We start from the raw sequence: 17,443 nt of genomic DNA on the forward strand, positions 1-17,443 counted from the left end.
GACCAAGGCTGCGTCCCCAATGGTGCCCTATTCCCTATATAGTGCATTACTTTTGACCGGGTCCCATAGGGCTCTGGTCAGAAGTAGTGCACTATGTAGGGAATAGGGCGCCATTTGGGACGTAGGGCGTAATACCTCACATTAACTGTACTTCTAATGATTTCTGTGAGACTGCAGATTAATATCTTAATGGATTGATCTTCTATATTTCACACACTACAAATGTTCCCTCTTTTCCTCTTCTCACCCTCTTTTCTCCATTAGTGGCAACTCATCTAGACTGATGACTGTCTGTCCATATCTGTCTGTCTGCAATAACAGGTTAAGTCAGTGGGGGATTGTGTGTGTTTTGTTACGTTGTACATTTTTGAAGTTTCAAGTTTTTTTGTCAAGTGCAGTACAGTGAAATGTCTTTCTTGCAAGCTCTTTCCCAACAATTTAGTAATCAAGTAAACGGTAAGATGTGTAGACTATGGTAGTGTTGACTAAAGAGCCTTCTCAGACATACAGTTACAGCCTAGTTCTCCCCACATTAGAGGTCTTCACGGGCCCCGTTCTGAAATGGACCTGGGGCTTTCCCACCCGGACCTGTTTTCATAAATACATTTTTAAAACAGAGACACGTTCCAAATGGACCCGTGGACAATTAGACCCGTTTCGTAAAGACCTGGTCGGATCCAGACCCAATTCCAGTGAGGGAAGCGGAAGAAAAGCTTTCTAAGCTACTTTTTTAACCGGAGCTGATACAGCGTGAGAGGAGGGCGAGAGAGGTGCCGCTCTAGGAGGCGGGGGATTGGGCATACTGTGAGCAAGTGACACAGGGAACAGGGAGGGGGAGACTGGAGACACCAACCAACCAACCATCCAAGCAGACTTGTGCTATATTAGACCAATAGCTGCCATATAGCTAGATTATTTATCATCAAATATGATTACGTAGTAACTGTCTTGACTGCATCAGACCGGGACAAGCTAGTTAAGATAGCTGCTTCCTCAATTAGCCTTGGTAGCTGTCTCATCCTACAGTTACAAATGACAACAACTCCATTCAGAATATTAAGTAGCAGCCTACCTGTTGGCTCTTGGTCATTGTAGCCAATCCTTCTCCTTTAACTTATTCCGTCATTTTAATTCCATCTTCCATTGATTTGATCTCCAAAATGTTCTACACACGAGGCTCTGACTGTAGCCTATTGCTGCTTTGATGACTTATGATTGGCCAACAAAAACAACCGCCACGCTCCACTCGTGAACAGCAAGAGCAGCATCATAAATTATATAATTTCTCTCTCTACTGCAGCAGTCGAGTTCGGCTTTGTACGGGCCCTTCCGGACAAGTCAGTTAAAATACACATACCAAATACCCTTGACAATCATTTCTATGTGGCAGTGAGATCCCTAGATAAAGAACTGGATCACTAGCCAAGCAACCAGCAGGCCACAGAGAGAACAGCAACAACATCTCTGCATCTTTAATGGCACCCTATTCCCTACTGTATAATGTGCACTACTTTTGACCAGTGCCAATTCAGATGCAGCCATCCAAACATATCTGAAATGCAGCTCTGCTCTCCTCTGCTCTGCTACTGTACCATCGCCATGGTTACGTGATTGCGGAGCAAGCGTTGGACGTTGGTAGGTGAACCGTACTGCTGGGTTGGTCGGGTGGAGAGGAGAGGCAGCTGTGTGTGTTCGCTGACTGTGTGGGCTGGGCTGGTGCTAGTCTGGTCTAGTCAAGTGCAAAGCCTATGGCTGCAGACAGTTATTTAGATCCTGTAGCTTGTGTCCACTGTAGGCTCTCATACGGTTGCTATTGGAGGAAGACACAGAGAGAGTGAAGATCTTTGTTCATTATCTCCAAATATCTATTTCTTAAATCACAGATGGATTAACACCTCTCTCTCTCTCTCTCTCTCTCTCTCTCTCTCCTCTTTCTCTCACACAGTATAATTACGCTCCCAGCATCATTTGTATCTCTGCTGGTGTTACTAAGACAACTTTGCCAAATTTGACTCTCATATTAATTATCCACTGTTTCAATTACCTACCTCAGAGGAATCTGTGATAATCATTAACCAACACTAGGTTTCAGGATGTTATCTTCTTAATTGGCTTGTGTTAGTCAGGTTGGGTTCATCTCAATGAGATGACTGATTTCTGTGGCTGGAGGCCACTCTTGGCTCTGTGAAGACTGTACAAGATGATATTGACACATCTAGACGTATCATTCAGGCTTTCACAGACTCCAAAACCGTCTCTCCACAATGTTCTCAGCTAAGGAAAGTTGTGAATGCTACACCTTTTGGGTGAAAATGTATTGAGAAAAACAAATGTTTGTCTAAAAACAATCTGTGTACTCAGCCTTGGCTGTAGTTATAAACTCAGCAAAATAAGAAATGTCCTCTCACTGTCAACTGCGTTTATTTTCAGCAAACTTAATATGTGTTAATATTTGTATGAACATAAGATTCAACAACTGAGACATAAACTGAACAAGTTCCACAGACATGTGACGAACATAAATTGAATAATGTGTCCCTGAACAAAGGGGGGGTCAAAATCAAAAGTAACAGTCAGTATCTGGTGTGGCCACCAGCTGCCTTAAGTACTGCAGTGCATCTCCTCCTCATGGACTGCACCAGATTTGCCAGTTCTTGCTGTGAGATGTTACCCCACTCCTCCACCAAGGCACCTGCAAGTTCTCAGATATTTCTGGGGGGAAATAGCCCTAGCCCTCACCCTCCGATCCAACAGGTCCCAGATGTGCTCAATGAGATTGAGATCTGGGCTCATCGCTGGCCATGGCAGAACACTGACATTCCTGTCTTGCAGGAAATCACACACAGAACGAGCAGTATGGCTGGTGGCATTGTCATGCTGGAGGATTATGTCAGGATGAGCCTGCAGGAAGGGTACCACATGAGGGAGGAGGATGTCTTCCCTGTAACGCACAGTGTTGAGATTGCCTGCAATAACAACAAGCTCTGTCCGATAATGCTGTGACACACCGTCCCAGACCATGACGAACCCTCCACCTCCAAATTGATCCCGTTCCAGAGTACAGGCCTCGGTGTAACGCTCATTCCTTCGACGATAAATGCGAATCCGACCATCACCCCTGGTGAGACAAAACCGCGACTCGTCAGTGAAGAGCACTTTTTGCCAGTCCTTTCTGGTCCAGCGACGGTGGTTTTGTGCCGTAGGTGACGTTGTTGTCGGTTCTGTCTAGTGAGGACCTGCCTGACAACAGGCCTACAAGCAGGCTGAGAGAAGCTGGACTATTGCGGACTGATGGAGGGATTGTGCGTTCCTGGTGTAACTCGGGCAGTTGTTGTTGCCATCCTGTACCTGTCCCGCAGGTGTGATGTTCGGATGTACTGATCCTGTGCTGGTGATACACGTGGTCTGCCACTGCGAGGGCGACCAGCTGTCCGTCCTGTCTCCCTGAAGCGCTGTCTTAGGCGTCTCACAGTACGGACATTGCAATTTATTGCTCTGGCCACATATGCATGCCTCCTTGCAGCATGTCTAAGGCACGTTCACGCTGTTGAGCAGGGACCCTGGGCATCTTTCTTTTGGTATTTTTCAGAGTCAGTAGAAAGGCCTCATGTGTCCTAAGGTTTCATAAGTGTGACCTTAATTGCCTTCTGTCTGTAAGCTGTTAGTGTCTTAACGACCGTTCCACAGGTGCATGTTCATTAATTGTTTAATGATGGGAAACAGTGTTAAAACCCTTCACAATGAAGATCTGTGAAGTTTTCTGGATTTTTCAAATCATCTGCGATTTTAAAACAATTGTTTCAAGGACAAACAGTTGAAGTCGGAGGTTTAAATACACTTAGGTTGGAATCATTAAAACTAGTTTTTCCAACCACTCCACAAATTTCTTGTTAACAAAGTATAGTTTTGGCAAGTCGTTTAGTAACTTTTCCAACAATTGTTAACAGACAGATTATTTCACTTAGAATTCACTGCATCACAATTCCATTAGGTCAGAAGTTTACATATACTAAGTTAACTGTGTCTTTAAACAGCTTGGAAAATTCCAGAAAATTATGTCATGGCTTTAGAAGCTTCTGATAGGCTAATTGACATCATTTGAGTCAACTGGAGGTGTACCTGTGGTTGTATTTCAAAGCCTACCTTCAAACTCAGTGCCTCTTTGCTTGACATCATGGGAAAATCAAAAGAAATCAGCCAAGACCTGAGAAAAAAATTGTAGACCTCCAATTTCCAAACGACTGAAGGTACCACATTCATCTGGACAAACAATAGTATGCAAGTATAAACACCACCACGCAGCCATCATACCGCTCATGAAGGAGACGCGTTCTATTGCGCGTTCTATTCGTTCTATTCCGCGTTCTATTCCCTGTGGCTCAGTCGGTAGAGCATGGTGTTTGCAACGCCAGCATGGTGTGTGCAATGCCAGGGTTGTGGGTTCGATTCCCACGGGGGCCCAGTACACAAAAAAAATGCATGAAATGAAATGTATGCACTCACTACTGTAAGTCGCTCTGGATAAGAGCATCTGCTAAATGACAAAAAATGTTATAAAAAATGTCCTAGAGATGAACGTACTTTGGTGCGAAAAGTGCAAATCAGAACAACAGCAAAGGACCTTGTGAAGATGCTGGAGCAAACCGGCACAAAAGTATCTATATCCACAGTAAAACGAGTCCTATATCGACATAACCTGAAATGCCGCTCAGCAAGGACGAAGCCACTGCTCCAAAACCGCCATAAAAAAGCCAGACTACGTTTGCAACTACACATGGGGACAAAGATCGTACTTTTTGGAGAAATGTCTTCTGGTCTGATGAAACAAATAGATCTGGTGCACTTCACAAAATAGATGGCATCATGAGGAGTAAAATTATGTGGATATATTGAAGCAACATCTCAAGACATCAGTCAGGAAGTTAAAGCTTGGTCGCAAATGGGTCTTCCAAATGGACAATGACCCCAAGCATACTTCCAAAGTTGTGGCAAAATGGCTCAATGACAGCAAAGTCATGGTATTGGGGTGGCTATCACAAAGCCCTGACCTCAATCCTATAGAAAATATGTGGGCAGAACTGAAAAAGCGTGTGCGAGCAAGAAGGCCTACAAACCTGACCCAGTTACACCAGCTCTGTCAGGAGGAATGGGCCAAAATTCTCCCAACTTATCGTGGGAAGCTTGTGGACGGCTACCTGAAATGTTTGACCCAAGTTGAACAATTTAAAGGCAATGCTACCAAATACTAATTGAGTGTATGTAAACTTATGACCCACAGGGAATGTGATGAAAGAAATTAAAGCTGAAATAAAGCATTCTCTGTACTATTATTCTGACATTTCGCATTCTTAAAGTAAAGTGGTGATCCTAACTGACCTAAGACAGGGAATTTTTACAAGGATTAAATGTCAGGAATTGTGAAAAACTAAGTTTAAATATATTTGGCTAAGGTGTAGGTAAACCTATGACTTCATCTGTGCATATTGTTTATTCGAAGCAATTATTGGTGCGATGATTGTCTTCAAAGCACTTTTTTAATCACTTGAAGATTGCAGTCTTTCCATTCATTATATTGGCGAATCCTGTTTTCTGCTACCAATGCCTGCTGTACCGTAGTCGGCCATGAACTCCCGTGGCTTCAATGAGAGTGCCAGTAGTTCTCCCCTGGGTGTCACTGAAAGCCCGTAGACCCATACTGCTGATGGGTTCTGCCAGATGGCATGGTGTCTCTGTCTCTTTCTCTGGAGGTGTAACCCAGCTCTCTGTGTGCCAACCCAGGCACACAGCTGGTACTGCCCTATCCCGGATATCTTGTCGCGTTTTTCCTAGCGTCAGGAAACGGACACTAGGCAGACAGGAAGCTATGTTATCACCGGCCAATAAGAAGCTGCTTGGCAGATGTAGAGGGGAGGATCTGTGTTAGGCTGATAGTGAAACAGACTCATGCAAACACGCACAAACATCCACACGCACTCACACTAAAACCCACCCTCCCACACTCTATTTGGGTGCTAAAATGTACTGGAAAGCAGTGGGGAAAATCACCATGTAAATCTAATCCATTATAATGGAGCAGCCAGTCCAAACATCCAAACATGGCCCTTGGCCTCTATCTAACAATAACAGAGTTGACATTAAAGGAACATTTCTCCCCTTTCAGTCAATACATCTACGAGCATCCTTACATGTACTGTAGTGAAAATATACCCGCTAAATCACTTCATCTGTTACTGTGTTTTCATAAAACAGCATTTTCCCTTACCCTCCAAGATTGCACAATCCTCTCCCCAAGCATCCTCTGACTGCAGTTTCCAACATTTGCCACAAAGCCTCTCACCATTCTGCTCTCTGAGCCACTGGGCAGCACCATGCAATATACCCTGGACTGAAGAGTCAGAAAAATAGGAGAAATGTGTTGGAGAGCTGCTTGATCATAATGCTACGTCATCCTGGCTGTATTTCTGCATTTCTGCAAGAACTCAGGTGCACATGACAACATGAAATGATCCTTGGAATCGATAGAACATCACTGAGAGATGTCAAAAAAAGGACTATATGCCTCTGGTCAAAAGTAGTAGACTATATAGGGAATAGGGTGCCATTTGGGATGCATCCATGGCAATAGCTGTGCTGGTTCTATTTTGGGATTTGCAGTCTGCAGAGCTGTAGCACTAGTTTTACCAGGCAGAACCCATCTCATCCCTCTCTCTCTAATCTGTAGAGAAAAGGTTAATGAACCCAGATGATCACAACACCAGGCTCTAGGGATCAGCCTGTGTGTGTCTGTGTGAGTAAGCCTGTTTGTGTGTGAGAGAGATGGCATGTGTGTTCTTGTGCTCGTGTGTGTGTGTTAGGGCTGTCCCTGACCCCCAAAAATTATTGGTAGACCGTCATCTGTTCTTAAAACTTACATTTTTTCATATATAGACACATCCTATGTGTTTTAATCAAATCAACTATATGCACTGAGCTTGTCTGATGCTTTAAGCGCACTGTTTGATTAAATAATTAAGACACACAAATGACTAGAGGGAGTCTAACCGCAATTGATTTGATTGTGCCAGGCAGGACTCAGACTTGCTGTGTTTTACAAAAATGACAACGAGTGACTGTGACTAGCACCCATTGTCGCTCTCTCCTCCCTGCTGCAGCAACCACCACAGAACATGAAGTGTTTATCGCTCTGTCTGTGTTGCTGAAGCTGCAACATAATTACAGCCATTTCTGACTGAAAAGTTATCTTACCGAAATCCCTCATTTGTTTAGGAAAAACATTCCCTGTTCCCTCAAGCCTTGCTCTCTTTATGTGATACATGTACGCATCACATGCATGTGACCAATAGGGTCTGACCTATAGCATATCACAATCACATCAATAAATTGGTTATAACAAACACCGTAAAACATGTGGCAGCAAAATGTATGCAGATGACATGACGAATAATATCAAAACGGGAATGTTTGGTTGCTCAGGAGGTAAAGGGGAAGTCAGGTGTGGAATAAATGTGACTTGTTGTGGAAAATACTGGAGATTAAGAAAAAGAAGGTAAGGAGCAAGCGCTGTGTGCATATTACGTGTGCCAAACAGGTGGTGTTAGATTACAATGTATTTTTTTCTGACCGTTTAGAACGATGTAAACAACACTAAAAAAATAAATAGCCTACCAGAGGGTCTTTTTTTGGGGAAGACTTTATTACAACAAAGACTAAACAGTCGCATTCGTGAATGAATGCGAAAAAATTGAATGGTTTATTCTTTACGCAAATTATTCAAAGTTCTCTTTTGTTATTTAAAAAAAAAATGCTTGATTGCATTTCAAATCATGAATGACTCATATGCTGTGTGATGACATGAACAAATGAATGATTGATACAGTAGCCTATATAAGTATTGAGATATAGGCCAAAGTAAGTTACGGTATTCACACTAAACAGGATGCATTCTTAGGCCTACAGCTCAATGGTGGTTATACAAGGATACTATACTTAGCCTTCTAATGATAATGACATGACTTATTATTAATGATGATGATCATAATAATAATAGTAATAACTTTAAGAAGGAGATCAAGATAAAAGAGGATTATTTGTATTATTATTTTCTTACAATTTGGAACAGTGTAAACAACACTAAATAAGTAATACCAGAGAGGCTGTTCTAACGGGAAAAAAAAAGTGTGAAGCATAGCAAAGATTAAAAACAGCCGAATTAGTGAAATTGCTTATCCGACATGTTGTGGTTGCGTCAGGCTTGGCGCTATTAAACAAACACTCACAGGCAACACCAGCAGGATCTATCATATTTATTTAGATGTACACTACCTTTCAAAAGTTTGGGGTCACTTAGAAATTTCCTTGTTTTTGAAGGAAAAGCACTTTTTTTTGTCCATTAAAATAACATAAAATTGATCAGAAATAGTGTAGACATTAATGTTATAAATGACTAATGTAAGCTGGAAACGGATGATTTTCAATGGAATAACTACATAGGCGTACAGAGGCCCATTATCAGCAGCCATCACTCCTGTGTTCTAATGGCATGTTGTGTTAGCTAATCCAACTTTATCATTTTAAAAGGCTAGTTGATCATTAGAAAACCCTTTTGGAATGATGTTAGCACAGCTGAAAACTGTTGTCCTGATTTAAAGAATCAATAAAACTGGCCAGATCTGACTGGCCAATGAAAAGAAAAGAATCAGATGGGCAAAATAACAGACACTGGACAGAGGAACTCTGCCTTGAAGGCCAGCATCCCGGAGTGGTGTTTTGTGGGTACTATTTAATGAAGCTGCCAGTTGAGGACTTGTGAGGCGTCTGTTTCTCAAACTAGACACTAATGTATTTGTCCTCTTGCTCAGTTATGCACCAGGGCCTCCCACTCCTCTTTCTATTCCGATTAGAGCCTGTAATCGAACCCACAAGAACATTTCTAAGTGACTCCAAACTTTTGAACAGTAGTGTATATATAGATGATGCATAAAGCAAGGCACCTTTAACAGTTAGGATATTGATTATAGACCTAATTAAGTTGGTTTCCTCTCTCCTCACTGTTCTTAGACTCTAAGGTGAGGGCTGTTTTCTCTTCTCCTCATTCTGCTGCTGCCTCCGCCACATTGTTCTCAACACCAATATGCTGTGTAACTTGGCTATTATTCACATAGCAACATATTCTCGGAAACGTGCCAATTCAACAGCGCACTGTTTTAGAACCGCGGACAGCAACCACTCTTCAACGCGGGAGAAAGCGCATTTGTTATAAAAAAAATATACTTTTTATTTGTGTTGCACCATTGTTCTTACATAATATAACCATATAGAATTTCAGTAGCACGTGTCTTAGATTGTTGGACTGTGCCAACAGCCTCCACAGTGGATCAGTCCTCTCAGACAGGATACACCATGACAAATTATTATTATTTTCGTTTTTTGGTGCTACTGCTCGACATCATCTCGATCGACCAACAGCCTATCAACTGGTTGACTGATTGAGTTTCAGCCCTAGTGCGTGTGTGTTTGGGTGTACTAGTGTGTGTCCATATGCCTGTAGCCCTTTATTAATGGTCAAACACCTTAATCTCACCCTCCCATGGCCTGGGCTTCACCTTGTATCCCTGCTCTCTGGTCTTCTGCTCTCCATCGTCTCTCTGGTTCCTGTGTCCAGTCAGTGTGATGCTCAGTGGCTGTGTCACCTCTCTCTCTCTTTGTGACCTGCAGCTGAATGACAGGCCACAGGCTCTCTCTCCTGACGATACGGTTGGACAGATGGCCTGGTGTGTGTGGGAGAGTGTGTGTGTTTGTGCGGCGCTAGGAACGGTACACCTTGGGACTTTTCAATCTGCCTATTTAACACACATAATCTGACTGCTCACCTATAACTGTTCTGTTCTTCGGGGCACCATGAGCCATAATCATAATGCCCGTAACACACTCTTACTGACACGTTCTTCCTCTCAGCGAAAGGCTCTTATTATTACTGACCTGCCCCCTGGGTTTGTGCGTCCCACGTCGACTCATAGAAATGGAACTCATTGTAGCTTTGTGGCGTCTACTACTGATGACGTCAGAAACTGTCTGGTGGCCCCAGTGACTTGTCTTTGTAAGGAGTGTGCCGGGGGAGAGGTGGAGTAAGTGTGTGGCTGAATAAAGCCGAGGACACTGGCTGAGAGAGAGAACACTGTGTAGGTGACTCAGATCTCCCAATATAATAAAGAACATCTAATTTGTTGTGTTTCCCTCCCAATGGAAATTCACTTATATATCATTGTCCTTTCACATCAGAGCAGGCTTCAGTTCCTACAGTGACCACAGGGGGAGCTGTTGATTTGTGGAACAAGTAGTACAGACGTTTGGGGAATAGAAAGACAGTGCCTTCTTTCTTGTGCCCTTGTTCATGCATACTCCAATTCCACATCAACCCCCCTACCCCAATATACTTCTACACACTCCTAGCAGATCTACACAAGTGTCTCCCCAACCCTCACCTCAATTGAACAAAACAGTGTTAAACTGTCAGTTAAGACCTGGGGAGGGTCTAATTGTATTAAGGCAGTGGTCACCAACCCTTTCTGAGTCAAGATGACTTTCGGAGTCAAAAAGCAAGTCGAGATCTACCGCTCAGATTTTTTTTTAAACATGACTTAAGATGTAAGCCTATGCAACATTAACCTAATAAAAATAGTTATGTAGGTATGAGGTTTGGGCAGTAGGCCTAATACATTATCACAGCAAATTGGCTATGATTGGCCTGCCAATATTGTTCTTCTCAGAGCATATTATATTTCAAAACACGTGCTTTGATAACAAAATAGATCAGTTGTTGTCACTTGCTAGGCACAGCTGAACATAAATTGAAATACTTACCTTTTTTATTTTACTGATGGTACCTGCATCTGATGGTCAATCTCAGCGGAGGAAAGGAGAGAGCAGCAGTGTCTGCCTCTCACGGCCCCTGCTCTCTGCTTTCCTCTGGTGAGACTGACCAGAGAGGGGGGGACAGTCTTCCACCTGATGGTGAAACTATAGTCGCACCACATTATTTCTGCCTCATGCTCGAATTGATGTTGTTCCTATGAGCACAAAAAGTGAAATATTCCTCTATTAAAATGGACACGACGAGCTGCTAATAATAAAAACGCAACATATCGATATTCTTGACTACTTCATTCATTGTAGCTGCAGTGCTGGTTGTAGCGCGAGTGTAAATAGGGAGAAACGCATTTTTTGTTTTGTAAAAGTTTTTTTTTTTTTTTTTTAAACAGTTGAGAGTGCTGAATAGAAACTTAAACATGAACTCACTCACAGAAACAGCTGTATTCTTGGATAGTTTCGTGGAAGCTGTAGGCACATTGATATGAGCTATCCGATTGGCCAGCACAGTAGGCTCACTTGATTTAGCTTTCCTGGTCTGCCGGGGAGGTGGAGTTTGTCCCTTCAGACAAATTAAATGGTTCAAAATGGGAAGACTTTGCCTACCCTGGGTGCAGGGCTTCTGAATCAAGTGTAAGGCTTTATCGTTGGCTTTTCTACATAAATCTTTGGTGACCACCGTATTAAGGGCTCCTGAAAAGGCTCTCCTGTCTTTGAACAATGTATCCATCCAGCCATCCCTTCTCCCTGTCCATTAGAGCCCGCCTTCAGCAGTTTGGCTCTTCTCCCTATTTACCCGAGGGCTTGACTGCTGCTCACCTCCTCTGGTGTTACCTGTCAGAGTTGCCACTGAGAACACGCACAGCCCACACCGTATCTGTCATACACTCATGTTCCCCACGCTTCACCTAGTCAATCTGATTATTTGTTAATGATCCCGTATGGCACCCATCAGCGTGATAACAGATTATATTACACCTGGTCTAAATTAACCCAGGTCGACACACGACGGACATATATAAGTAATTAAAGGACGTATGGTTAATAAGGCAACGAATTATGAAGACCCCAACCCCGCCCCACCCCCCTCCCCCCATTTATGTTGTGTGGATCAATGAGCGCGAGAGAGAAAAAACGGTTGTCTTTTTTTTCAATTGCTGTATATAATGGGCCGAGCTTATAGGTCCTTATTGGAAACGTGTTGCTCATTTGTACATTTGTACAAAATGTCCATGACTGTAACACAAATGGGACAGGAGGTAGGCTTGTTCAAAGTTTGGAATTTCAGTTGATTACTGTAGCGCCAATCAGTGTAGTTGTGTAAATGCTTGATCTCTATGGCCAGACTCATCATTCATCCAAGTTTCGTCAAAAATGGACCAGTGGTGTCTGTGAGAGGTACTAAAGAACATCCGTTCCGTACTACGGTTGAATATTTTCCAGGTATTTTACTAATGTTCCATCCTGAGAATAAATCACTTTTCTCCCGGGTAACCCAGTATTTCCCACCAAAACTGGAATTCAAAGCATTATAAAACATATAAATGTCTGGATTTTATTATAGCTTTGATCAGCATTAAAATTCTAACCTGGTGCTACCCGAACCTGATGAGACATATATTAAATACATTTCATTTCCCCAAACCCCAAAAGCCCAAATGATCGTGTCATTATCCAATACATTTATGATATAAGCTACTGCACATTGCGCACAACAGAAAAACCTAAAAGCCCATAGATGTAGCTAGCTATATGCTCTTGGGTAAATAAATGAAACCAGCTCCAGTAGGCGTATCTTTGAGTGTGAACCGTATTACTCTATTGTATTATATGGAAATATGATAGGGCCTATTTGTATAATTAGTATGCAGATGCATACAGTATATAGCTTTAATAATATCTCCCCTAATGTTATTAGCCTACCTCTTTCTCTCTCCATTGTTGCTTCATTCATTCCTTGCTTTCAACAGTTAAATGAGATGTTTTGTTGTCCTTGTTTTCATTATTCTAAAGACATCCATGAATAATATAGGACTATAATTAGATGCAGAAGGCTTCTCTTCACAAATGTTGAATGGTTATGGGTCTGAAAAAATAACTGTTATAGCCTACCGCCATCAGGTGTTGACTCTTCTTTCAAACTACCCGTGAGATCTATTGACTGCTGTATTTAACATTCATCATCAAAAGCGCTTGCGTCCCTCTTCAAATGTTTTATTTTGCCTTTTTTATTTAACTAGGCAAGTCAGTTCAGCACAAATTCTCATTTACAATGACGGTCTACCCCGGCCAAATGCTAACCCGGACGACGCTGGGCCAATTGTGTGCCGCCCTATGGGACTCCCAATCACAGCCAGTTGTGATACAGACCCTGGTTCATTTTCAGGCTGTAGTGACGCCTCTAGCACTAAGATACAGTAACTTAGACCGCTGCGCCACTTGGGAGCCCCAATAGTCTATTGGTATAAGAAAAGCAAAAAAACGAAAAGCTTTTCCTGTATGGGACTCCAAGAGCTAAGGAGTCTTTTTCAATGAGAGGCCAGCAGAGCACAGGTGCTTGTGTATTGCACATGAGACAGAGGCTCTAAGTTAGAAGCTTATTATGCATAACCCATCATTAATTAAATATAAGGCTAATACTGCATTGAATTTAATACCTGGAAGAGGTAGTCTAGGACATCTATATATAGGGCTATATATCAATCTAGAACAGGATTATCTATTTTGGATGCAATTTACATGGAGTTGGAGAGCGAGAGAGTGCTCACGCGTGCACTGATTTAAGCAACGGTATTCGAGTGATAGGCTGATTTAAGCAACGGTATTCGAGTGATAGGCTGATTTAAGCAACGGTATTCGAGTGATAGGCTGATTTAAGCAACGGTATTCGAGTGATAGGCTGATTTAAGCAACGATATTCGAGGGTGGAGAGTAGATGTAGCTGAATGACTGGTTATAGATGTAGTAAGAACAAACAGTCTGCATAATGTAAGTAATGTATGTGTGGAGAGTAGATGTAGTTGAATGACTGTAAATGTAGTAAGAACAAACAGTCTGCATAATGTAAGTAATGTATGTGTGAATGAGTGTGGAGACGTGTTGTTAACAGGTGCTGTTAGAGAGGCTCTCTAACATTCTGTACCACTACACTTCATCAAGGACTCCTCAGGCTCTCCTCAAGAACATCTTTCCATCCCTCTTCTTTTTTTCTGTTTAATACAAGGCCCCTGGTGTGATGCTGGTAGACCTAATTCTCTCTCTCTCTCTCTCTACAGAGGAGGAGGTGGAGAACTTTGACGTGTCCAGCTTGCAGGAGGCGGCTTTGCGAAACATCGAGGCTGACAGTTTCTGGTGCATGAGCAAATTGTTGGACGGCATTCAGGTACATTAATTCTCCTTTCCCCTGTTTACATTCACTGTGTGCCTGTGTGTATGTGTACCACCTCTCCAGGAGAGAACGGGTTAGGCGTGTGTATTTTTAGGTGTATGGGGTGTAGTAGTTCCGTGTGTTGAATTGGCCACACACATGAATACGCACAGGTTTAGTCACAGTGGAGTCCCCTGTGTGTAGGTTAGTCGCGCCGTCCCACTTTCCCCCTCTGTTCCATCTCTTCAGAGTTAGTGTGTGAATGATGAATATTCTCTCTCTGCACTGTACCGTAGCCAGATACAGCCTTTTACACGTCAGCCCTGTGGCGGACCGGCGTTGAGTGTATCACCCAGGGAACTGTTCCGCCGCCTCCTCACTTTCTCTCTCTCTCTTTGTCGCTTATTGATTTACAGCCATTACCACATCCGAGCCGTGTGTGTGACCATGTGTGAGCACTCGAGTGTGTTTGGCCTTGATGTAAATGGCCCCATACACAGAGTTAGCTAGGCAGTGGAAGAAGGCAGGTAGGTGGCAAGGCTACAGCATCCATACAGCCATTCAGCGGTGTGTTCAGAGCTGATTGCTGCTGCTAGCCACACGCCCCGGCACGGTTCCCAGGTGGTGCCCACTGCCACCGTTTGGTCTCGCTGTTTTTTCTAAACACTCGCTAGGGATGAAATGTTGTGTAATTACACCAGGGTGCGGAAAGAGGGTTTGATTTACTTCAACTAGTGCTCTCTCTCGTTTTCTCTGTCTCTCTCTCACACTCTCTCAAATTCAGATTTATTTTTTGGCATAAAGTACAATTTGTAGATATTGCCAAAGCAGTGTAGTGGTACAGCATTTCAGTAAATACATTACAATGCAATGATGATAGTTTGATTTATTTATTTAACCTTTAATTGATCAAGGAGTCATACTGAGACCAAGGACTCTTTTTACAGATGAGCCCTGAATTACACATTACAGAAAATGCAAGCAGAAAGAAAAACACGGTCCTAAAAAACAAACACATTCATCAGTAATAAGGTCCTCAATCAGCTTTCTGAATTCACCTAGAGGCACCAAAACATCACATTCATCAGTAATAAGGTCCTCAATCAGCTTTCTGAATTCACCTAGAGGCACCAGAACATCACATTCATCAGTAATAAGGTCCTCAATCAGCTTTCTGAATTCACCTAGAGGCACCAGAACATCACATTCATCAGTAATAAGGTCCTCAATCAGCTTTCTGAATTCAACTAGAGGCACCAGAACATCACAGTCATCAGTAATAAGGTCCTCAATCAGCTTTCTGAATTCACCTAGAGGCACCAAAACATCACATTCATCAGTAATAAGGTCCTCAATCAGCTTTCTGAATTCACCTAGAGGCACCACAACATCACATTCATCAGTAATAAGGTCCTCAATCAGCTTTCTGAATTGACCTAGAGGCACCACAACATCACATTCATCAGTAATAAGGTCCTCAATCAGCTGTCTGAATTCACCTAGAGGTACCAGAACATCACATTCATCAGTAATAAGGTCCTCAATCAGCTTTCTGAATTCACCTAGAGGCACCAGAACATCACATTCATCAGTAATAAGGTCCTCAATCAGCTTTCTGAATTCACCTAGATGTACCACAACATCACATTTAAGAACATTTTGAAGATTGTTCCACAAATAAGGTGCAAGACAACTAAAAGCTGATTTACATAACTCAGTAGAGACCAAAGGAGTTTCCAGAGTTAGCCATCCCCGAGATGGGGTGCGAAAACATTGTCTAAAGTTTAGTAATGCTGTTAGGTACAGTGAGAATTGTTGTAAAAGGGCTTTATAAATGAAAACATAGCAATGTATTGTGCAATGTGACATCAAAGAGGGCCAACCAACTTTCTGGTAGAGAATGCAGTGATGAGAACTACAATTGTTGCCGTAATAAAGTGCAATGCTCTATGATGAACCGCATCTAACGGCTTTAATGAAGTGGCAGCTGCGTTCATATAGATGATGTGGCCATAGTCTAGGAACGATAGGAATGTTGACTGAATAATCTGCTTTCTACTATTTAGCGAGAGGTAGGACCTATTTCTATAGTGGAAAATCATTTTTATTCTCATAGTTTTTGAAGTGGGTATTTTTATTTTAGAGGGTTTTCTCTTTAAAAAATTATGAAATACAGTTCATTTGAGTAGTAATAGTAGTACAAATAATCATCTATACAGGTTAAACACTACTGTTTTATTTTGTCGGCTTCGATCGATTTACATTTTAATAAATGAAAATAAGATGAAAAACGAATGCACAATTTATTGGTTGTAAGTTATATACACTGCTCAGAAAAATAAAGGGAACACTAAAATAACACATCCTAGATCTGAATGAATGAAATCATCTTATTAAATACTTTTTTCTTTACATAGTTGAGTGTGCTGACAACAAAATCACACAAAAATAATCAATGGAAATCCAATTTATCAACCCATGGAGGTCTGGATTTGGAGTCACACTCAAAATTAAAGTGGAAAACCACACTACAGGCTGATCCAACTTTGATGTAATGTCCTTAAAACAAGTCAAAATAAGGCTCAGTAGTGTGTGTGGCCTCCACGTGCCTGTATGACCTCCCTACAACGCCTGGGCATGCTCCTGATGAGGTGGCGGATGGTCTCCTGAGGGATCTCCTCCCAGACCTGGACTAAAGCATCCGCCAACTCCTGGACAGTCTGTGGTGCAATGTGGCGTTGGTGGATGGAGCGAGACATGATGTCCCAGATGTGCTCAATTGGATTCAGGTCTGGGGAACGGGCGGGCCAGTCCATAGCATCAATGCCTTCCTCTTGCAGGAACTGCTGACACACTCCAGCCACATGAGGTCTAGCATTGTCTTGCATTAGGAGGAACCCAGGGCCAACCGCACCAGCATATGGTCTCACAAGGGGTCTGAGGATCTCATCTCGGTACCTAATGGCAGTCAGGTTACCTCTGGCGAGCACATGGAGGGCTGTGCGGCCCCCCAAAGAAATGCCACCCCACACCATGACTGACCCACCGCCAAACCAGTCATGCTGGAGGATGTTGCAGGTAGCAGAACGTTCTCCACGGCGTCTCCAGACTTTGTCACATGTGCTCAGTGTGAACCTGCTTTCATCTGTGAAGAGCACAGGGCGCCAGTGGCGAATTTGCCAATTTTGGTGTTCTCTGGCAAATGCCAAA

The 17,443-nt window shown here is 42.7% G+C and overlaps 1 protein-coding gene across 3 annotated transcripts in view; it reads left to right on the forward strand.

Moving 5' to 3' along the window:
- Nucleotides 1-17,443, forward strand: part of tbc1d22a (TBC1 domain family, member 22a) — a 188,020-nt gene that overhangs the window by 80,135 nt on the left and 90,442 nt on the right. For all 3 annotated transcript variants that reach the window (XM_029742541.1, XM_029742545.1, XM_029742542.1), the window contains one exon: nt 14,142-14,248. In XM_029742541.1, coding sequence (XP_029598401.1) covers nt 14,142-14,248 — 107 coding nt within the window. The remainder of the gene's footprint in view (nt 1-14,141; nt 14,249-17,443) is intronic.

This window comes from Salmo trutta, chromosome 40 (genome assembly GCF_901001165.1).
Source record: "Salmo trutta chromosome 40, fSalTru1.1, whole genome shotgun sequence".
In the NCBI taxonomy this organism is placed as follows: Eukaryota; Metazoa; Chordata; class Actinopteri; order Salmoniformes; family Salmonidae; genus Salmo; species Salmo trutta.